Source organism: Nerophis ophidion, linkage group LG05, assembly GCF_033978795.1.
Source record: "Nerophis ophidion isolate RoL-2023_Sa linkage group LG05, RoL_Noph_v1.0, whole genome shotgun sequence".
Taxonomy (NCBI): domain Eukaryota; kingdom Metazoa; phylum Chordata; class Actinopteri; order Syngnathiformes; family Syngnathidae; genus Nerophis; species Nerophis ophidion.
The window spans coordinates 50087537-50111113 of record NC_084615.1 but is presented as its reverse complement, the minus strand read 5'-3'; the positions used below and the strand labels follow the sequence as shown (position 1 = coordinate 50111113).

General features: G+C 41.3%; 2 protein-coding genes across 2 annotated transcripts; both read left to right on the top strand.

Moving 5' to 3' along the window:
• Nucleotides 1–3050: 3050 nt before the first annotated feature.
• hsp90aa1.1 (heat shock protein 90, alpha (cytosolic), class A member 1, tandem duplicate 1) lies at nt 3051–8209 on the top strand. The gene is made up of 11 exons (XM_061901300.1): nt 3051–3216; nt 3737–3889; nt 4287–4653; nt 4720–4853; nt 4925–5227; nt 5317–5482; nt 5567–5757; nt 5831–5978; nt 6059–6327; nt 6398–6731; nt 7121–8209. Exons 2-11 carry the CDS (start codon nt 3737–3739, stop codon nt 7228–7230), a joined length of 2175 nt encoding a protein of 724 aa, XP_061757284.1. The 5' UTR covers nt 3051–3216; the 3' UTR covers nt 7231–8209.
• A 185-nt stretch (nt 8210–8394) lies between these two features.
• On the top strand, nt 8395–22694 carry hsp90aa1.2 (heat shock protein 90, alpha (cytosolic), class A member 1, tandem duplicate 2). The gene is made up of 11 exons (XM_061901299.1): nt 8395–8555; nt 11576–11728; nt 16726–17092; nt 17159–17292; nt 17438–17767; nt 17841–18006; nt 21075–21265; nt 21351–21498; nt 21581–21849; nt 21920–22253; nt 22331–22694. Exons 2-11 carry the CDS (start codon nt 11576–11578, stop codon nt 22441–22443), a joined length of 2205 nt encoding a protein of 734 aa, XP_061757283.1. The 5' UTR covers nt 8395–8555; the 3' UTR covers nt 22444–22694.
• Nucleotides 22695–23577: the final 883 nt, after the last annotated feature.

Genomic DNA, 23577 nt, shown 5'->3' with positions numbered 1-23577 from the left:
GGTAATCAAGAATGGCGAAAGAGTGCAAGATTTTATGAAAGTGTGTGCTCTACCGAGGATGTCATTGTGGTTTGTGTTGTGGTTTGTACAGCCCTATGAGACACTAGTGATTTAGGGCTATTTAAATAATCATTGATTGATTGAAAGACGACGACAAAAGTATTACGCACTCCAGTAGATTGCACAGTACAGTACATATTCCGTACAATTGACCACTAAATGGTAATGTAACAAACAGTTCAGGGTGTCCCTCCAGTGTTGCCGTAAGGCTGTGACGTAAGAGGTCTATATAAAGGCGGGTTGTTGAAGAAGGTGATAGGTGTAAAGAAGGGAACAATAAAGTGGTGGAGACCGGACCTGCTCTCATGACTCCCTTTTATTATTTTATTTTATCAGTACCCAAATCATGCGAACCCAGGACACTCGGCTACAGTAACACCCGAATACGTTTTTCATCTTGTTTAAGTCGGGGTCCACGTTAATCAATTTATTAACGCTCCGTTAAATGCTTGATGTACTTTCAACGTTTAGTTTTTCCCATAAAAGATTATCTTGATATTATTTGTATTTCTTAAGACACATTTTTGTTACGACTGTTCCATAAAGCACCAACTCTGCAAGACTAATAAAATAAAGCAAATGTGAGCAAAACCTAAAAGAGTTAAGCTTTTACTAAAGGCAACGGTCATAAATGAAACTTTCAGCAGATACACAATCTTGACATTTATAGTTATATTTTGAAAAAGACGGGGGCGGGGAAACAAACATACTTGTAAACGGTGGGGTGCACCAGCAAAGGCAGGCAACAAACATGACTGTAGAAACAATCAGAATCAGAAGTACTTTAGTACCCGAGGGGAAATTAAGATTTCCAACACAATCCCATTCAAGATCAGACAGAGAGACAGAACAGGATAATTGATGGGTCTGCCAACTTCCGCCGCCACATCCATCCATACATCCATGCATTTCCTACCGCTTGTCCATTTTTGGGGTCGCGAGGGGGGGTGCTGGAGCATTTTTTCAGCTGCATTCGGCCGGAAGGCGGGGTACACCCTGGACAAGTCGCCACCTCATCACAGGGCCAACATACATAGACAGACAACATTCACACTCCAATTCACACACTGGAGGCAATTTTAGTGTTGCCGATCAACCTATTCCCAGGAGCATGTTTTTGGCGGTGGGAGGAAGCCGGAGTACCTGGAGGGAACCCAACGGAGTCATTGGCGCCACAAAGGACATCAAATACATTAAAAGAGCAGAACTGATGCAACCAGCTGCCACTCTAGCAGTGCCATTTCTACATACTGCTAGACAAGTAAAACAACATAAAAAAAACACCCACATACATTGTGGTGGCTTCAAAAAGTTAAATCATGAAATACACCATTAACCGTTTCTTGATACCAATGTCCTTGACCCAGCCGCACACAAAGAAGTTGTAGACCTCCATGCTTTTCCAAGTTCCAGCCACCCATTTCCTACTGCTTATTCCTTTTAGGGTCGCGGGGGGCGTATCTCAGCTACAATCCGGCGGAAGGCGGCGTACACCCTGGACAAGTCGCCACCTCATCGCAGTGCTTTTCCAAGTTGTTATCTATTTTGTTGTGTTGAATGATGTCTGGAGCACACCACAGTTTGATTTGTTTGGGAACTTCACCGACGAATAATCCCTTATCACTCAACAAAACTTTTCAAAATAAAGAGATAAATTCCATTGCATAGTTGGATTTTTTGCTCATATCGGTTTATTGCGGAAATATATAGGCCCCTTTTTGTACTTAGTGTGAGTGCTGCTTGCTGTATAATACCCATTTTAGCTTGTTTTGTTTCACTTTTGGAACAAAATCTCTTGTCGGAATACAAGCAATATAGGGAGGAGTGGCCGCATGTGACAGGGGTTCTCAGCTTTTGAATACCTACTGCGAGAACTATAGTCAAAAATCTTTTATCATGAACATAATAATCCATAGCCTGTTGCTTGTACAAGTATCTACTACCATGTGGAAACACATGGATTACATATAGTGTGGCAAGTGTCGTATAAGCGCTGCCATCTTCTGGTCAGATGGGGATTAGTTGGAGAATTAAACATGTATTTATTGTGTTTTTTTTAAGTGTCAATGCATCAATACATGTTATAAAGAGAAACTGGAAATTTTGATGTATCTTATTGTAACTGTTACTGGGGGGTGTGGCTCGGTTGGTAGAGCAGCCATGACAGAAACTTGAAAGTTCCAGGTTTGATCCTTGCTACCGCCGTCCTATTCACTTCTGTTGTGTCCTTAAGGGAGACACTATACCTACCTGCTCCCAGTGCCACCCACACTGGTTTAAATGTAGCTTAGATGAAGATAAATACAAGATAGAAGATGTACATATTGGTTTAACTAAAGCGCTTTGACTCACAAGAGAAAATTATATATTATTCACTTCATTTTACGACTGTCAGCATATTTGAAATAAACCTAAACCATACATGTCAAACACTTTCAATGTTTAGTTGATTAGGAAAATCTAGGTTATGCTATAGGTGCAAATTATAGTCTGGTGACTTCACACAGGTTCTGGTGACACGTTTTGTTCCAGTTAATAGATATAAACAATGCATTTTAATAAAAAATTCTTATAACAGTATGACTAATTGTTTTTAGTGTTTAACAAGTACAGCTTCATTTGCTTAAAGGTATGATGAATAATTTCATCCCAATACTGTGCACCAAAAGGGCTGTTTAGGAGTTTGTGTGTTTGCGTGTGCATGCATGCAATGGTCACCACAACTGATAGCAAAGCATATGCACAGCTGTGACACTTTGCAGGGTAGGTGTTGTTGGCAAGCGGGGGTCTGGGGGATTGATGTCCAGACAAGCTATCAGGAAGCTTCTTGTGTCTGAGTGACAGGCAACACTTGTGACTTTGGCTGCCCTAAAAGGGCACATCCACGTTGGGGCTCTGGCATTTCACCAGCCACATCCAGAGAGCCCCTCCTTTCCCGTAGTGAGCGTATCTTCTGGAACCTTCTGAATGGGAGCTTCCAGAACAACGCCCTCCCTTAAGTATAAAAAGGCATCGGTAGGTTGTAGGGGTCTGCACATAGCATCTAAACATACTTGCTTGAGTACCCCAAACAGGAGGCCGGGAACAGGTCAAGACTTGGAGCTCTTCAGCAAAAAGACATTGAAACACTTGTAGAAGACACATTTCATAGTCAAGGTAGGAATGACGGAGCGTCACTTTTTGTTGTGCTTTTTTTGATAGTGGTGGTTCTTTCACCGAACAGATCAAGTATTTGCTGCTAAGTCAATTGCACTGATGTAGTATAGACGCTAAAGTCCAAGAGAGAAGAGCAGGTAGAATTGTGTTACATGATATTGAGCACATGGCATGGAGTGTGACCCTTTACATGTCAATGAGCACATGGCATGGAGGGTGACCCTGAGTGTGGCCATCATGTTCATAATAACACCCAACAAATAACATATAAACAAACATGAAGTTAGGAGCAGTGTTTTAATTCACAAGACGTTCATCTATTGACGTCTTTTAGGTGTTAGGTAACCGTTGGGGGATGGTAAAGGACCAGAGCATTTGATTGACAGGTTGAACATGTGCTTTACCATCAGCAGCTGCTCACCCACCCCCCACGTAGACCATGTGCTTGCCTTTATGGCCCCTTGATTATAACAGTATTTCACAAAGTTAAACTGCAGGCAATTTTTTTTCAATTCTGCAGATGCCCGAGAACGCCGGCGGCCACGCTATGGAGGAGGAAATGGAGACCTTTGCCTTCCAGGCTGAGATTGCTCAGCTGATGTCTCTCATCATCAACACCTTCTATTCCAACAAAGAGATCTTCCTCAGGGAGCTCATCTCCAACTCCTCCGACGTCAGTGGATTTTATCACCATTTAGCATTACCGACTGTTATACAAGTTTACAAATAAGTATTAAGGCTAATTGTTGAGATAGGCTCCAGCACCCCCCGCGACCCCAAAGGGATAAGCGGTTGAAAATGGATGGATGGATGAGTATTCCTACAAACTATGTACAGTAGGATGTTTGTGTTTCATCCCGAGAACCAGTGTCCTCTGCAGTGGACATCTGTTTTTGGTGTATTTATTTTGTTCTTTCAAAATTAAATTCATAATTGTAAAGAAATGTATGTACTAGATTGAGTTGACAAAATGCCTATGTCACCAGCTCAAATGAGCAGCTACGCTTATTTGAGTTGTAACCACTTGCACGCTGACTCACTGTTAAAATATTCACAATTCTGTCTGCCAGGCTTTGGACAAAATCCGCTATGAAAGCTTGACTGACCCCAGCAGACTGGACTCGTGCAAGGAGCTGAAGATCGAAATCAGGCCTGACCTGCATGCCCGTACCCTTACCCTCACTGACACGGGCATTGGCATGACAAAGGCAGACCTGATCAACAACCTGGGCACCATCGCAAAGTCGGGCACTAAGGCCTTCATGGAGGCCTTGCAGGCCGGAGCCGACATCTCCATGATCGGTCAGTTTGGCGTGGGTTTCTACTCTGCATACCTAGTGGCCGAGAAGGTGACAGTGATCACCAAGCACAACGATGACGAGCAGTACGTGTGGGAGTCCGCGGCAGGGGGATCATTCACAGTCAAACCCGACACCGGTGGGTTTACTATTCTTTGATTGTTTTTGACAATATTCATTAATGTTGATTTGTGTTGACTTTCAGGAGAACCTATCGGCAGAGGCACCAAAGTGATTTTATACCTTAAAGAAGACCAGACGGAGTACTGCGAGGAGAAGCGCGTCAAGGAAGTTGTAAAGAAGCACTCTCAATTCATTGGCTACCCCATCACACTTTACGTAAGTTCACATCAAGATATTTAAGCGACTTCACTGAAACTAAGATCTTAACACTGTCTTCGATCTGCAAGGTGGAGAAGACCAGGGAGAAAGAAGTGGATCTTGACGGGGAAGACAAGGAGGAGGAGCTTGAGAAAGAGGGTGAGGACAAGGACAAACCTCAGATTGAGGACGTTGGCTCTGACGAGGACGAGGACACCAAGGAGAGCAAGAACAAGAGGAAGAAGAAGGTCAAGGAAAAGTACATTGACGCACAAGAGCTCAACAAAACCAAGCCCATTTGGACACGGAATCCTGACGACATCACCAATGAAGAGTATGGAGAGTTCTACAAGAGTCTTACCAACGACTGGGAGGACCACCTGGCTGTCAAGGTATGTTCTTGCATCAGATCTTTGGAAACATCAGGCATGACCAGGAACATTATCATTAGTACTTCAATAACTCTCCTTTTTGTCTGCAGCATTTCTCCGTGGAGGGCCAGCTTGAGTTCCGAGCGCTGCTGTTTGTGCCCAGAAGGGCTGCATTTGACCTCTTTGAGAACAAGAAGAAGAGAAACAACATCAAGCTGTACGTGCGCAGGGTCTTCATCATGGACAACTGTGAGGAGCTGATTCCAGAGTACCTCAGTGAGTACCTCCAAATGACTCAACAGTCACCTTCTGCTGTCATGAGGAAGCTCCTTAATGACTGTCTGTCTTCTCTCTTCTCAGATTTTATCAAAGGTGTGGTGGACTCTGAGGATCTGCCTCTCAACATCTCCAGAGAGATGCTGCAGCAGAGTAAGATCCTCAAGGTGATCCGCAAGAACCTAGTCAAGAAGTGCCTGGAACTCTTCACAGAGCTTTCAGAGGACAAGGACAACTACAAGAAATGCTATGAGCAGTTCTCCAAGAATATCAAAGTAGGCTGATCCAGACTCTTGCAGACCTCTTTGATTGACTTTTACATCGCTAACATGCATTTGTATGTTGTAGCTCGGCATCCATGAGGATTCCCAGAATAGGAAAAAATTGTCTGAGATGCTCAGATACTACACCTCATCCTCTGGTGATGAGATGGTGTCGCTAAAGGACTATGTTTCACGTATGAAGGACAACCAGAAACACATCTACTACATCACAGGTTTGTATCCAGCTCCATTCTCTTCCTATATTTGCTTTAGATTTTTTTCAGCATGTTTAACCAATCACCTCTTGCGACAGGTGAGACCAAGGACCAGGTGGCCAACTCTGCCTTCGTGGAGCGCCTTCGCAAGGCCGGCTTGGAGGTCATCTACATGATTGAGCCCATCGACGAGTACTGTGTCCAACAGCTGAAGGAGTACGACGGCAAGAACTTGGTGTCAGTCACCAAGGAAGGCCTGGAGCTGCCGGAGGATGAGGACGAGAAGAAGAAGCAGGAGGAGTTAAAAAGCAAGTTTGAAAACCTTTGCAAGATCATGAAGGACATCCTCGACAAGAAGATTGAAAAAGTAATATTTGTATACAGAATTTGGTAAGTGATAACATGTTCTTGCTGCCAATCATTGTCGTTATTTTCAGGTCAGCGTTTCCAACCGCCTCGTCTCCTCACCGTGCTGCATTGTCACCAGCACTTATGGCTGGACGGCCAACATGGAGAGAATCATGAAGTCCCAGGCCTTGAGAGACAACGCCACAATGGGCTACATGACGGCCAAGAAGCATCTGGAGATCAACCCCGCGCATCCCATTGTGGAGACCTTGAGGGTGAAGGCCGACGTGGACAAGAACGATAAGGCGGTGAAGGATCTGGTCATCCTTCTGTTTGAGACGGCGCTGTTGTCTTCAGGATTCACACTGGAGGACCCCCAGACGCACGCCAACCGCATTTACAGAATGATCAAACTTGGCCTTGGTGAGTGTTATGGTGTCTTGGTTATCATATCAGGCTCATACATCTGAGTTCAAATCTAAGTTGAAAACATTTTGTGTTCTGTCTGAGTACTTCTTCTTTCTCCGCCATCCTTAAAACATACGTGTTAGGTTAATTGGACATTCTAAATTGGCTAATGGTTGTTTGTCTATATGTGTTCTGTGATGGTGACAATCCACGTTGTATACCTCGCCTCTCGCCCTAAAAGTCCCCTGGGATAGGCTCTGTAACGGGCTCTATATGAAGATATAGAAAATGGATGGAATTATTATTTATCAAGTTACATCAAAGTACATTAAAGACTTAAAAGTGTACAATTTAGCATGTCCGAAAAAGAGCATGGGTCGCTAATGAGCATCTGTCATTCTCAGGCATCGATGACGACGACTCAGCAGTGGAGGACCTCACTCAGCCAGCTGAAGAAGACATGCCAGTTCTGGAGGGAGATGATGACACCTCAAGAATGGAAGAAGTCGACTAAATCTGCTTTTATGACACATTTTTTTGTAATTTATTTCACTTTTTTTTCAAAGCCATTACTTTTTCAGAATCATAGGTATAAACTATCAGTCTTTGTCATCTATTATTAGCCAACCTCACCTAGTATCTAAAGCTACACCCAGAAATACATATATTTATGATGCAACTGTACTATGGTAAGTAAATTATGGTCGTTTTTGATTTAAAAACGACAAAGTGCAGTTCCATAGAACAAGCTAAAATGGAAATAAGAAATAAAGTTAACTTTTTAAACATGGGGGTGTCCAAACTTTTCCCACCGGAAGCCGCCTTGGCACTTATCGAATGTTTCCAATTTGATATCAATCACCTTTTTGGTTATAACAAATACACACAAAAAAAAGACCCAACAATCCAACGTAGGTCAAGATGCTAAGCCAAGGCTGGGCAATGTGAGCCTTGCCAAAAACACAGAATTTGTATTACTAAGTTGGCAAAGTTATATGCTCATCGTAGTGTCATCATTTAGTCTCTCCCAATAGGAACCAAAATATAAAATCACATTAGATATATAAATACTGTTAATTTTGGCTTTATACTGTACATAACTAAAGCTAGTTTAGCAGATTTGGAAAATATGTTTTTGTTTTGCCCAAGCTCTCACTTATTTGAAAAAAACAAACAACAACAAAAAACAGCCCTAGGTTAATTAAGTAGTTAATATACTTGAGGAATAAACAAACTGGAGAAAAAAATTAATACAATTGTAGATTTTTGTTTTCAATAGAAAATTTCGTCCAGAAATAATTTTGGCTACAGAAAATGTAGCAGCCCAACAAAAATCGAGCAGCGGGCCACCAATAGTTTCTGGGACCAAGGTTTGGATACCCCTGGTGTTTGCTTGTAATCTATAAATTAATTGAAAGTATAGGCTTGTCTTTTTGTAACATTTGAAAAAATAATAATTCACATTTGTAATAAAAACAAACTGAAAAACACAACTGTATTTTTTTTCATTCAAATTTCATAAACGTTTGAAGATGACTTCATAAAGAAACTGTTGTGGCACTTTTTAAGTTGTTCTGGAATGTTCCCTGAACGCCTCATGGCCACTGACAACTTCCGCTTCATTTATCCCGCCCCGTTTCTACCGACAGCGCATCAGACCAATCAGCAGCCGTTTCAGCAAGAAGATTCCAGAGAGGGTTCTGGAAGCTTTTGGGGCTTTTAGGTTGGCGTTCTCGAACGGTCTGAGGAAAAGCTATAAAGGCGCTCAGCGAGCCGGTTCTGTCACTTTGTCGCGCGTGTCTCAACACTGAACATTACTCACAGCCGCTGAGGACTAAGGTAAAACAATTTAAAATCCTATTCAATTATTATTATCTCTCACTTTACTCATTCACTTTAAAGGTAGCGTGCATTTCATTCAATCTCTATCCTGACTATACAGTTGGGCCAGTAATGGAAATTATTATCATTTGTTTATTAAACATATTTTTGTCGTTTTAGCGGCTTGGCATAAAAATCCCAAATCATATGTAACATACACCTGGCGTTTCACGCTGCGTTTACACTTTTATTCTTCCGACGAAAATTTCCAATTGAAACAATATGAGTTGAGGATATCGTACCTTCTAGAAGCTTGCAGTTTGCCAATCAAACCGTTAGGTGGTGCCAAACTACGTGACTGTCGTGTTTAGACGCAGTGCGATTCGGGGGCGGTATATTAATATGCTTTATCAGTATCATGCTGTATCGAAAAGCTGTGCACTACTAAATGTGCTGATTGTAGCAATTATTCCTGACTTTCTCAGTTTGGTAACAAAAAAAAAGTTTGAAGAGGAAACACTACTTGTCCATATATTTTCATTACATGTTTGCACACAAGTATTACCTTAATTTTTCATGTTTTCAGCATTTTGTGATGCTGTTTTAATACTAATTATAATATTAATAATAATTAGTTTTATTGTCTCCACGGAGAAATTTGTCTTGAACATCAAGACACAGCGTTTTACATATTTACATGGATACATACAGTTTATCCTACAATACAGTGATGACTGTGAACAGTGCGCAGGTATATCAGTTAGTTATGAGATCACACATTACACTCCCCCTGTATTGCACACCTCCAATATTGCACTAGCCCAATTATGCTGTCATTATTGTGTTCGTTTATTACAGTAGTTTTCTGTTAAGTGCTTTGATTCCCAGTGGGACAAAGGGAAATCTATACTTGTTGAGTTTGTATGTTGCTGTTCTGTACTGTTTACCATTTGGCATCAACACAATTTTACTATGAAGTATGTGTTGTTGCTCACGGGTGATTATAAGACTGCTTCCTCATGGTCTTGTTGAATATTTTTGGAAGGATCTAGGGGGCTGCATGACAATTATTTTACCAGCCCTCTTAAGGTTTTGAAGCGGGTTTTTGTTTTCTAGTCATATTACAAACAGCGCAACGTAAAACACTTTTTTTTTCTCTTTGTTAAACATATGCACTTTGCATCAACAATCATAATTTTAGTAATATAAGTCCTCCTGTCCACCACAAAGGACAGTGGAAAATTGTGATTTGAGTATCGTAAAATGAACTGTATGTTGCCAAAACCACCTCAAACCATAAATTTAATAGTAAGCAGTCAGCATACTTAAGTTTCTCAAATTAAATCACAATAACTGGATAAGTGTAATTTCTTGTGCCCACAAAACATGCGGGAGCACAGATCTTACAAACAAATCACATTCCACTTGAAAGCCCATGATGTCCTCTTTGCAGCACAATAAGTTTTTATTGATTGAAAGGCTCTAATTTGACAAAATGCACTACTAAATCTCAAATAGCGTATTTGTTAATCTGCTCAATCACACAGATTGTAATAAAATAGCTTATGCAATGTTAAGTGAACAATATTTATATAGCGCTTTTCTGTAGTGATTTAAATCGCTTTACATAGTGGAACTCAATATCTAAGTTACATTTACACCAGAGTGGGTAGCACTGGGAGCAGGTGGGTAAAATGTCGTTCCCAAGGATACAACAGTGACTAGTAGGCCTGGGCGATATTGCCTTTTTTTATTATTGCGATATTTTTAGCCCATATCGCGATATTCGATATATATTACGATATTTTGCCTTTACCTTGAATGAACACTTGATGACTATAATCACAGCAGTATGATGATTATATGTGTATACATTAAAACATTCTTCTTCATACAGCAATCATTTATGCTACTTTTAAACTTTCATGCAGAGAGGGAAATTACAACTAAGTCAATTGACCAAAAGTGTATTTATTAAAATTATTAAGCAATGGAAAAAACATTCAAGTCATTTCCAAAACATAAAGTGCAATATTGTCAGACATTTTAAGTGTCAAATAAAAATGAGCTGCATATTAGGAAATCGAATAGTATTCGTCCTTCACTATGTGGTAGGTTATTACAGTTGTTATTAAATTTTCTTCATTCTCTAGCGAGTTACTTTTTAAATAATCCTTCATATTAGCAGTAATGATACTTTTTATAGCAATGCCTTTTCCCCCCCAGTTGACAAATTACGGTTGTCTGTTCGACATATTCCCACTTGAAGCCGAACCAACGCCAGACGATGGAAAACCTGCTGTTTTTATTGCGAATTAAGTCTTCCTTCATTTACCAGATCCGCACCTTCTTTCTCTCATACGGCTACGTTAGCAGCTAACGTAGCCCAGTCTGCCACCTCTCTGCTTTGCGAGGGCGGATAGTTATGTGCGTATGACGTGACAGTATGTGACGTATGTAAGAATGTACGCCTGCTTTTCTGTGAGAAGGAAAGACAGGAAAGAGTGAGAAGGGCCTGAAGTGTACACCCGCAGCTTAAAGCAACTGCGTGAGAACGTATACTCTAATATTATGATATAGTCATTTTCTATATCGCACAGGGACAAACCCGCGAAATATCGTATATATCGATATATCGCCCAGCCCTAGTGACTAGTATGGCAAAAGCGGGGATTGAACCTGGAACCATCCAGTTGCTGGCACTGCCGCTCTACCAACTGAGCCACCCCAACAACAATGCCGTTCATAGAGCAGATTGCGATGGGATTTTTCCAAAGATGGATTAAAGATGGACGGTAGACGAGGCGGCAGTCTGTCACGCCACCTGTTTCAGTGGCGCTCACCTATGTTAAAACAGTTTAGCAAGTATGCTCAATTACCTGCAAATAAACATTTATTGTAATTATGTTTTTGGAATTTATCTTGTTTCGCTTTTCTCCTCTGCCCAAACCAACTCGAACAAAACCCCTCTCGCCAACACCTAACTGTTGTGATAACATGTTATTTTTCAATAACAATGAGCGTATGTCTCTGCTTAGATGTCGGAGATAGTCGACCAACAAATGGATGATGCGGAGGTGGAGACTTTTGCATTCCAGGCTGAGATCGCTCAGTTGATGTCCCTCATCATCAACACCTTCTATTCCAACAAAGAAATCTTCCTCCGGGAGCTCATCTCTAACTCATCTGATGTAAGCTGGTTATCGTTTATAAATACCTGGGATGTGTCCATTCATTACATTGTTACTCCAAATATCATTAATTGTATTTAGTTATCATTTTATTTTTATATACTCAGAATTACTTTATGGGCATGTGTTTTTAAATAACAGGGTTTTTCCCCAAATTTCTAATTGTAGACAAAAACAAATTGCTGCCTCTAATGACAGTTTAAGCTCCAGATCACAACAGAAGTACTTTAGTTATCCTTTTATAGAGGGCAGTTCAACAACTTGCTTTTTTGTGACTATAGCCTTGTCATAAGTACCGCATATTTACAGCATGTCATTTTTGTATCTGCATGGTTGCGTTCTTTAAAAATAGTTGATAAATGTATGAGTGTATATATAATAGAAATAATAAATATAACTTACAATTCACAAATTTGCGATGTTACCAATTTTTGCATATTCTACCATCCATCCATCGAATTTCTATTGCTTGTCCCTCTTGGTGTCGCAGAGGCGCTCGATTCTCTCCCAGCTACACTCGGGTGAAATGCAGGGTACACCAAGGACACGTCGCCACCTCATCGCAGGCAATTTCAACCATTTCCTGAGAATTATGTGTGGCCTTGCAATTTGGCAATCCCTGCACAGTTCAACCAATTGTCATTTTCGCTGTCTAATCAAAACGTTATTGTTCTTGTCTGGACAATGTAGAAATAGCGCTACGTAACAATGTCACCAACCATTTATGCAAACCCAACTTCTCCTACCTAGTGGTACCTATTTTTGTGTTGTGTGAACTCAAACCATGGAGCCATGGTGAAGATATTTATCAATCAATCTTGCCTTTTTCGAAATTTGCTCCAAACTATCCGTTTGGAATTTAGACTTTAATGACGTATTTTGCCCGTTACGTCTGCTGATATAGCCATATATGGTAAAGGTTTACCCAAAGAGCTCTGTGTGAGTCTCTCGATGCCATTTCTAACACAAAGTAGCGTAAAGTTGTAACTTTACATCTGTCAGTACACTCATTATGGAAGTACTACAACATAGCTGACAGGGTGGACACAGTCGAAGTGGAGGCACTTCAAAAGAAACACAAAACATTCTGAAGAGACAGTCAGAAAGCAGTTTGAAGATGGTCTATAACAGGGGTCTCAAACTCAATTTACCTGAGGGCCACTGGATGCAGAAACTGGGTGAGGCTGGGCCGCAAGAAAATATTTCCTAAAAAATCTAACCTGCACTTTTTAATGAACCTTCTATGAATGGCTTTCCCGCCCTAGCAACATACTTGTCAACCCTCACTATTTTTCCGGGAGACTCCTGAATTTCAGTGCACTTCCCGACGAGCTACCGGTGCAACCATTTTCCCGAATTTGTCCCAATTTTCACCCGGCCGACATTAAGGGCTGCCGTGACTGCACTGCCTTTAACGTCCCCTACAACAGTGGTTCTCAACCTTTTTTCAGTAATGTACCCCCGTGAACATTTTTTGTCATTCAAGTGCCCCCTAATCAGAGCAAAGCATTTTGGTTGGAAAAAAATAGATAAAAAAGTAAAATACAGCACTATGTCATCAGTTTCTGATTTTTTAAAATTGTACAACAGTGTAAAATATTGCTCATTTGTAGTGGTCTTTCTTGAACAATTTGGAAAAAAGATATAAAATAACTAAAAACTTGTTGAAAAATAAACAAGTGATTCAATTATAAATTAAGATTTCTACACATAGAATTGTAACAGAGATCCATCTGGATTCATGAACTTAATTATAAACATTTCTTTACAAAAAAATAAATCTTTAACATCATTATTTATGGAACATGTCCATAAAAAGTCTAGCTGTCAGCATTGAATGTTGGATTGTTGGATTATTTTTTTCACAGTTTATGAACTTACATTCATATTTCATTGAAGTATTATTCAATAATATATTTATAAAGGATTTATGAATTGCTGGTATTTTTTATAATTAATAATAAATATCATTTGCCCCTTGGCATACCTTCAAGTACCTCCAGGGGTTCGCGCATCCTCTAGAAGAGGACTACTGCTCTACTAAATGTCATCGCGCACGCTTCTACATCACACAACCAATGTGCCGGCTCTGTATCATGTTGTATGAGCCTTGTGCAGAACTACGTCAGGGGCTGCAAGATGCACTTGTTCAACAGCCATACGGGTCACACTGAAGGTGGCAGTATAAACAACTTTAACACTGTTACAAATATGTGCCACACTGTGAACCGATACCAAACAAGAATGACAAACCCTTTTTGGGAGAATTTCCGCACCCTAACACAACTTAAACACAAGATAACAAATACCCAGAACACCTTCAATCAATCAATCAATCAATCAATCAATCAATCAATGTTTATTTATATAGCCCTAAATCACAAATGTCTCAAAGGACTGTACAAACCATTACGACTATGACATCCTCGGAAGAACCCACAAAAGGGCAAGGAAAACTCGTACCCAGTGGGCAGGGAGAATTCACATCCAGTGGGACGCCAGTGACAATGCTGACTATGTGAAACCTTGGAGAGGACCTCAGAAGTGGGCAACCCCCCGCCCCCCTCTAGGGGACCGAAAGCAATGGATGTCGAGCGGGTCTAACATGATACTGTGAAAGTTCAATCCATAGTGGCTCCAACACAGCCACGAGAGTTCAGTTCAAAGCGGATCCAAGACAGCAGCGAGAGTCCCGTCCACAGGAAACCATCTCAAGCGGAGGCGGATCAGCAGCGTAGAGATGTCCCCAACCGATACACAGGCGAGCGGTCCATCCTGGGTCCCGACGAGCGGTCCATCCTGGGTCTCGACTCTGGACAGCCAGTACTTCATTCATGGTCATCGGACCGGACCCCCTCCACAAGGGAGGGGGGGGGCATAGGAGAAAAAAGAAAAGAAGCGGCAGATCAACTGGTCTAAAAAGGAGGTCTATTTAAAGGCTAGAGTATACAGATGAGTTTTAAGGTGAGACTTAAATGCTTCTACTGAGGTAATATCTCGAACTGTTACCGGGAGGGCATTCCAGAGTACTGGAGCCCGAACGGAAAACGCTCTATAGACCACAGACTTTTTTTGGGCTTTAGGAATCACTAATAAGCCGGAGTCTTTTGAACGTAGATTTCTTGCCGGGACATATGGTACAATACAATCGGCAAGATAGGATGGAGCTAGACCGTGTAGTATTTTATACGTAAGTAGTAAAACCGTAAAGTCACATCTCAAGTGCACAGGGAGCCAGTGCAGGTGAGCCAGTACAGGCGTAATGTGATCAAACTTTCTTGTTCTTGTCAAAAGTCTAGCAGCCGCATTTTGTACCAACTGTAATTTTTTAATGCTAGACATGGGGAGATCCGAAAATAATATGTTACAGTAATCGAGACGAGACGTAACAAACGCATGGATAATGATCTCGGCGTCTTTAGTGGACAAAATGGAGCGAATTTTAGCGATATTACGGAGATGAAAGAAGGCCGTTTTAGTAACGCTTTTAATGTGTGACTCAAAGAGAGTTGGGTCGAAGATAATACCCAGATTTTTTACCGAGTCACCTTGTTTTATTATTTGGTTGTCAAATGTTAAAGTTGTATTATTAAATAGAGGTCGGTGTCTAGCAGGACCGATAATCAGCATTTCCGTTTTTTTGGCGTTAAGTTGCAAAAAATTAGCGGACATCCATTGTTTAATTTCATTAAGACACGCTTCCAACTGACTACTGTCCGGCGTGTTGGTCAGCTTTAGGGGCATGTAGAGTTGGGTGTCATCAGCATAACAGTGAAAGCTAATACCGTATTTGCGTATGACGTCACCCAGCGGCAGCATGTAGATGCTGAAGAGTGCAGGGCCAAGGACCGAACCTGGCTACAATATACAACACCTCAACCGACGCAAGTAGGAAGGGTGGGGGGGTGGAGGGGTGGTGGTAGCGGGGGGGTGTATATTGTAGCCCGGAGAGTCAGGGCTGCACGGGATTCTGGGTAATTTTTGTGTTTATGTTCTGTTACGATGCGAATGTTCTCCTGAAATGTGTTTGTCATTCTTGTTTGGTGTGGTTTCACAGTCTGGCACATATTTGTAACAGTGTTTGTTTTTTTATGGCCACCCTCAATGTGACCTGTGTAGCTTTTGATCAAATATATCTTGTAATACCACACGTGTGTCTTGCATGGCCAGATGCAACATATAACTGGGCTTGCACGCTGCCAGTTCAGGATGTATGGGGCGCTAAGGTGCCATTATGGCACTCCCTGAATATTGTTGATATGGTAAAAATCGACAGGGGCTTCGAGAGAATTGGTGCCCTGAAATTTAAGGGTCTTCCGGGAAAATTGGGGACGTGGGCAAGTATGACGCCGTTCATATTAAACTTGTGGGCCGCACCAACATTAAATTGTCATATCAAAGTGCGGGCAGCATAATGTCTCGCGGGCCGCATGTTTGATGACCCCTGGTCTATAATCTATGCAACATTTTGAGCAAAGAACCACTATTGCATGTTATGTAAACCACAAGGAAGTCTTAAAATGTAGAACAATATCTTAATATGACCCTTTTTAAAGCCAAAACTGTTTTCCATGGACAAGCACTTTTTAAGTCCAAAATATACTTGGAGATTGTATGCAACTTGTGAACGTTAAGTGTTATTACTCTTTGTGGTAATAAAAATAGCAAACCATTATTTTATTTTTTTTACTATACACGCATTTGCATGTGAAGCACAATTTGTGAGATTTTTTTTCACATCCTGTGCTTTTAGGGATTAATGTTACAAAGGACACCCTAAAACCACAAAAAGCTGCTGCAAACTCAGGTATTTTGGCCGCAGTCACAAAAAAAGCCTGCAAAATCCTAAGGGATTGATAACTGTCAAAGCGGAAGATCAATACATATCCCTGCATGTTCCTTTGCCCAAACTCTGTAAACCTGAAAGAAACACTGAATTCCAACAGCAATACCAGTCTCAATAATGTTTAGAAAATAATTCTCATTTCTGTCTGAAGGCTTTGGACAAAATACGCTATGAGAGCCTTACCGACCCCTCCAAGTTGGACAGTGGCAAGGATCTCAAAATTGAAATCATTCCCAACAAAGATGAAGGAACCCTCACACTCATCGACACAGGCATCGGCATGACCAAGGCAGACCTGATCAACAATCTCGGCACCATCGCCAAGTCAGGAACCAAAGCTTTCATGGAGGCTTTGCAAGCCGGAGCTGACATCTCCATGATTGGTCAGTTTGGCGTGGGTTTCTACTCTGCATACCTTGTGGCCGAGAAGGTGAAAGTGATCACTAAGCACAACGACGATGAGCAGTATGTGTGGGAGTCTGCAGCTGGAGGTTCATTCACAGTCTCAGTGGACAACAGTAAGTACTGTAAATGACGAACATTTGCTGTAGTGAGGTTATCTGGGAACCTGTCCTCTCATTCAGATGAGCCAATCGGGCGTGGCACCCGGGTCATTTTGCACCTAAAGGATGACCAGACTGAATATCTTGAGGAGCGGCGGATTAAAGAGATTGTAAAGAAGCACTCTCAGTTTATTGGCTACCCTATCACTCTCCATGTAAGTAGGCTTTTTAGCACATGACTAATATCACAACCAATGTTTTTAACGCAGCCAACCAGAGTAACTATGAACTGTAACCACAGCTCTAGTGAAGGAAACAAACTGAATCCAGGTACAGTAACTGACTTAAGTTATCATACAGGTGGAGAAGGAACGAGACAAGGAGGTGAGTGACGACGAGGCAGAGGAGGAGGAGGACAAGGAGAAAGACAAGGAGAAGGACGAAGACAAGGATGAAGAAAAGGACGAGGACAAGCCCGAAATCGAGGACGTTGGTTCGGACGAGGAGCTCGACCACGAAAAGTCCTCCGACAAGAAGAAAAAGAAGATTAAGGAGAAGTACATTGATCAGGAGGAGCTGAACAAGACCAAGCCTCTGTGGACACGGAACCCAGATGATATCACCAACGAGGAGTATGGAGAGTTTTACAAGAGTCTGACCAACGATTGGGAGGACCACCTGGCTGTCAAAGTAGGTCCTGCGAAGTTCTCGACTTGAAAGTTATTTGTGTGTAGGAGCAAACCTAATGTACTGTTTTTAAAAGCACTTTTCAGTAGAAGGCCAGCTGGAGTTCCGCGCACTTTTGTTTGTGCCTCGCCGTGCTCCGTTTGATCTCTTTGAAAACAAGAAGAAAAAGAACAACATCAAGCTCTATGTGCGCCGGGTCTTCATTATGGACAACTGCGATGAGCTTATTCCAGAATACCTCAGTGAGTACTGACTGCACACGCAAACATTGGCAGCACGCCAAAGAATAGGAATGAATACCGAAACTGTTTCACAACAGAACTGGGTTAAATTAGCGTTTTGATCAATTATGGATCGCTATATTTTACATTTTAAAAGGCATAATACCGATTACCTTCGTCCTATCAGGGTTTCCCCTAGATTGCCACTGTGTGTATGGCGGTGGGGGCATGGCTACAGGTGTGGTTATTATGAAATCGTAATATATATGACATCATGATAATTTTGATTTGCAATGGTGATGCATATATTTTCTTAAAAAATGCTAAAAAAAATACTTTATGTATATTTATAAAAAAAATTGTTATAGCATTTTTATTCCATTATCAGAATCAACTTTATTAGCCAAGTATGTTTAACACAGAGAGTTTGACTTTGTAGACTGTTCTCTTTGTTCAAAGCAATTTCTATTGTTGCTTCTTATTATAGAAGGTAACATAGGCTATACTATATTCTGCCCTCCCTGAATGTTCCACTTTATTTTGCCAATATTTTCACATATTGGCAAAATAAATGAATTGGAAATGAAAAAAATAGCTTGGTGTTTTTGTTTAGTATCCACCATGAAGTCACTAAGCACACTAAGGAAATGTATACATATGAAGTGCACATTCTGTACATATAGGAATCACCCTAAAGTAACAATATAGTTTGGAATAAACTGGAAAAAAGAAATACAGTTATGCAGGATGAATGTTGGGGCAAATGCTGCTAGCCTAATCCTAACTAACGTACTATGGACTAGCTCAGGGGTCGGCAACCTTTACCACTCAAAGAGCCATTTTGACCTGTTTCACAAAATAAAGAAAAGCAATGGGAGCCACAAAACTCTTTTGAAATTTAGAATTTAATAGCACTGCATAGAGTTTTTTTTTTTAACTTTGTGCTATGTATAAACCGGGGGTCTCAGACACGCGGCCCGCACCTTAATACGAAAATGTAATGATAGTGGGGCCCGCAAGTTTTTTATTAATGCCGCTTGACAGCATCACACCTGCCAACCATCCCGACTATTCCGAGAGACCACCGGATGTCAGATCAACCGTTCTTGCGAATGTTTGCAAAATTTCCCTCGATTAACAATAAGGGCAACCTATGAAAGTGCTGCCTTTGACGCCCTCTACAACACGTCCAATCAGCTTGCCAACCCAGTCACATATCATACGAGGCTTCTGCTGACACACTCAAATGATTGCAAGGCATACTTGTTCAACAGCCATACAGGTTACACTGAATGTTGTGATATAAACAACTTTAAAACTCTTACTATATGCGCCATACTGTGAACCCACACCAAACAAGAATGAAAAACACATTTTGGGAGAACATCAGCACTGTAACACAACATAAACACAAAAGAACAAATACCCAGAATCCCATGCATCCCACTCTTCCAGACTACATTATACACCCCGCTAGCACCAAATCCCCCCACCTCCTCTGTGCGTCGGTTGAGGTGAGCAGGGTTTGGTGCTAATGTAGCCCGGAAGAGTAGGGATATGAGTGGCCAACGCTCTATTAATTTTGATTTGCAGATCATACAATTGGAACTATTTAATTGAACTATTTAATCGAACAATTCAGCACGGGCCAGGTGCTGGCCAATACTCATGAGAGGGTGTGCTGTTAGTACTTGATGTTCATGTTTGCAAATGCTCATATAGTCCCTAGTTAGCTGTGGTGTTCGGTATGGGTATTCCCAATTTTTTTTCCCCGAAAAATACTCGGCACAAGTGACGACACAAATGGGAACAAGTTGGAAACGTAAGCACTGAAGTTCTAACTGTACCACTGGAGTAAACATTCATGCTAGCAGAGGTAGCTGCAGCAGCTAAAGAGCACGCCTTTACGCAGGCGCGTACGCGCGCACACACACATACTTGGGTTATTTCTAGACATTGGTGCTTCTGTTTCCAGTAAAAGTGAAATTCTATGGTGCCATCTGCATGCCACAATCCTTGTTAAGTATCTTGAATACATGTTTGAGTTTAATTAGACAAAGCACTACACTTATTTTGAAAAATACTAAGGGATAAATTGCCCCTTTTTTTTTAGGAAGAGGAAAATGATTCATCCGAACTCCATTATTGGTCAGAAAGCCATTTTTCAGCCTGAAACAAATTAAATGTAGGCTGAAAAAGTTCACCCCCTGAAAATTGAATGGAATGTTTAATGTTTTTCTGCAGCCAGATCTGGTTCAGGTGCTGGACGTGAACGACACTACATTATGATCGTAGAACACAAACAATTGAATCACTCTGAGTAATTTTTTAAAATTATAATAGTGGAAGACAGTCCTGCAAGTTTACTGCTGAGATAAATACGGCAGCTTCAACTCGAGAGGAGAGGTACCTTTTTGTTTACAAATCTCCCCAGAATGCAGCACTGTTGAGTGTGCTAGAAAAAACAAGTGCACACTTCTGGACTTCACAATAAAATGGCTGTGCATTGCATGATGTCAGACTGCACTAAAAAATGAGTCCCAGAATAATAGCTTGCATGTATACTGTTATTTTGCACTTGAAAAAAATACCATAATGCAATTTTCAGTTATAAAATATTGCAATACTATGGCACTTCTATTTGTTATTTATTTGGACTTTGGAAAATGTTTAAACTGTTCAAAGTTGTTTATGGGGAAGACGACAAACAAAAGTACATTTGTATTGCCACAGATTTGATACAGTTTCAATGTTTGAGTGCAGATGGAATCGTGATTAATCAATTTAGAACCTTTTTATGAATCAAAATTGAATCGATTTTGTGAAATTGGTATATGCTGCTGTTTTTTCTGCAGTAAGTATAAGCATTTTTTGTGGATTAGCATTTCTTATTGAGTTTATAACTTAATATTATTTATATAAAAGTTTAAACTACTGGTACTATTCTGTTGAAGTTGTATTAAAAAAATAAATGCACTGTTTTTAAATCAATTTGTATGTTTTTTAACTGAGTTCAGGTAACAGCGTCATATGAGTAGTACAGATTTGGCATCGGCTGAAATACAAACAATACCTATCACTTTCCTTAGACTTCATCAAAGGTGTGGTGGACTCTGAGGATCTGCCTCTCAACATCTCCAGAGAGACTCTTCAGCAGAGTAAGATCCTCAAGGTAATCCGCAAGAATCTGGTTAAGAAGTGCCTGGAACTCTTCACTGAGCTTGCAGAGGACAAGGACAACTACAAGAAATGCTACGAGCAGTTCTCTAAGAACATCAAGGTGGGCATCCAGAAGCTCTGTAATGCAGCTCTGTCCAAATGTATGGACATGTTCCAAAAACATTGTTTTATTATTTTTTTTTTAGCTTGGCATTCATGAGGATTCGCAGAACAGGAAGAAACTATCTGAGCTGCTGAGGTACTACACCTCATCTTCTGGAGATGAGCTGGTGTCTCTGAAGGATTATGTGACGCGTATGAAGGACAACCAAAAGCACATCTACTACATCACCGGTGAGTGTGCCGCTCAGTAGTTTTTTGAAAACCCAACACGTCAGGAACAAATGCCATCATGACGCTAATGTCGGTGTTCCAGGCGAGACCAAGGACCAGGTGGCCAACTCTTCTTTTGTGGAGCGCCTTCGCAAGGCCAACCTGGAGGTCATCTACATGATCGAGCCCATCGATGAGTACTGTGTCCAGCAGCTGAAGGAGTTTGAGGGAAAGAACTTGGTGTCGGTCACCAAGGAAGGCCTGGAGCTGCCTGAGAATGAGGACGATAAGAAGAAGCAAGAGGAGAAGAAGGCTCAGTTTGAAAATCTGTGCAAGATCATGAAGGACATCTTAGAGAAGAAGGTGGAGAAGGTATGTGTTAAACTCATTGAGACAAATGTGTTCCCACTGGTGAGCAGACATTAATAGTTGATTTCCACAGGTCACCGTCTCTAACCGCCTCGTCTCCTCTCCGTGCTGCATCGTCACCAGCACCTACGGCTGGACGGCTAATATGGAAAGAATCATGAAGGCCCAGGCGCTGAGGGACAACTCCACTATGGGCTACATGGCTGCCAAAAAGCACCTGGAGATCAACCCAGATCACTCCATTATGGAGACGCTGAGAAAAAAAGCGGAGGCCGACAAAAATGACAAGTCTGTGAAGGATCTCGTCACACTGCTCTTTGAGACGGCGTTACTGTCTTCAGGGTTCACACTGGACGACCCCCAGACCCACTCTAATCGCATCTTCAGAATGATCAAGCTGGGTCTCGGTGAGAATACACCACCCAACAACTGTTTTAATTTCTTTGTATTTCCTCTCTTACCAAAATTGCTGGTCTTTCTCCAGGCATTGAGGACGATGATCAGATTTCAGACACCAATGCCACACCTCCCACTGAGGAGATGCCCCCGCTTGAAGGTGACGACGATGACACATCCAGGATGGAAGAAGTAGACTAGACGTACTCCTCATATGTCCAAACTTTATTACATAACTTTAAAGCCTGGTAATCTCAAACTTTACTGTCTTTATGGTTTGTTCCTCACATGCAGTTCTGATTCTTTGTTTTAATACTTTTTGTATCTTTGCTTGTACTGTTATTTTTTTTGTATTTATGTTATTTCTGTTATGACTTCAATTGTAAAGACAGCCCAACACAGGTGATGCTATTGAGCTAGTGGGTCCTTCTAATAAACGTTTAATGTGAGAACTGGTCGCTGTTTTGTGTGCACTCATGCTTCATTTTCATGGCTGCTGTAAGGAAAAAAACTGGCCTACAATGTTACTCAAATGATTGCTACACGTTCTTTCATGCCCTAAATAAGATTTTTGGTGACTGAATGTTAAAAGTAAAAAAAAAAAAAAAAATCCTGTGGAAAGGTTGAATATGCTTAAATGTCATCTACACTGTCATGACTGCATTAAAGATACTTTTGGCAATATAGTGTATTTGGCCACACATCCAAATGATCAGAATCAGGTGTCCTAATCACTTGGCCCGGCCACAGGTGTATAAAATCAAGCACTTAGGCACAGAGACTGTTTCTACAAACATTTGTGAAAGAAAGCTCAGTAATTTCTAGCGTGGAACTGTCATAGGATGCCACCTGTGCAACAAATCTTGAAAGCCTTGAAATTTCCTCGCTCCTAAATATTCCAAAGTTAACTGTCTTACTTTATAAGAAAATTGAAGAGTTTGGGAACAACAGCAACTCAGCCACAAAGTGGTAGGCCACGTAAACTGGCAGAGGGGGGTCGGAAGATGCTGAAGCGCATAGTGCTAAGAGGTCATCGAATTTCTGCACAGTCATTTGCTATAGAGCTCCAAACTTCATGTGACCTTCCAAATAGCCCATGTACAGTACCTAGAGAATTTCATGGGGTTAAATCCAAGCCATACATAAAGTCCAATGCAAAGCATGGGATGCAGTGGTGTCAAACACATTGCCACTGGACTCTAGAGCAGTGGAGATGTGTTTTCTGGAGTGATGAATAATGCTTTTCCATCTGGACGAGTCTGGGTCTGGAGGTTGCCAGGAGAACGGTACACTTAGGACTGCATTGTTCAGAGTGTGAAATTTGGTGAAAGAGGA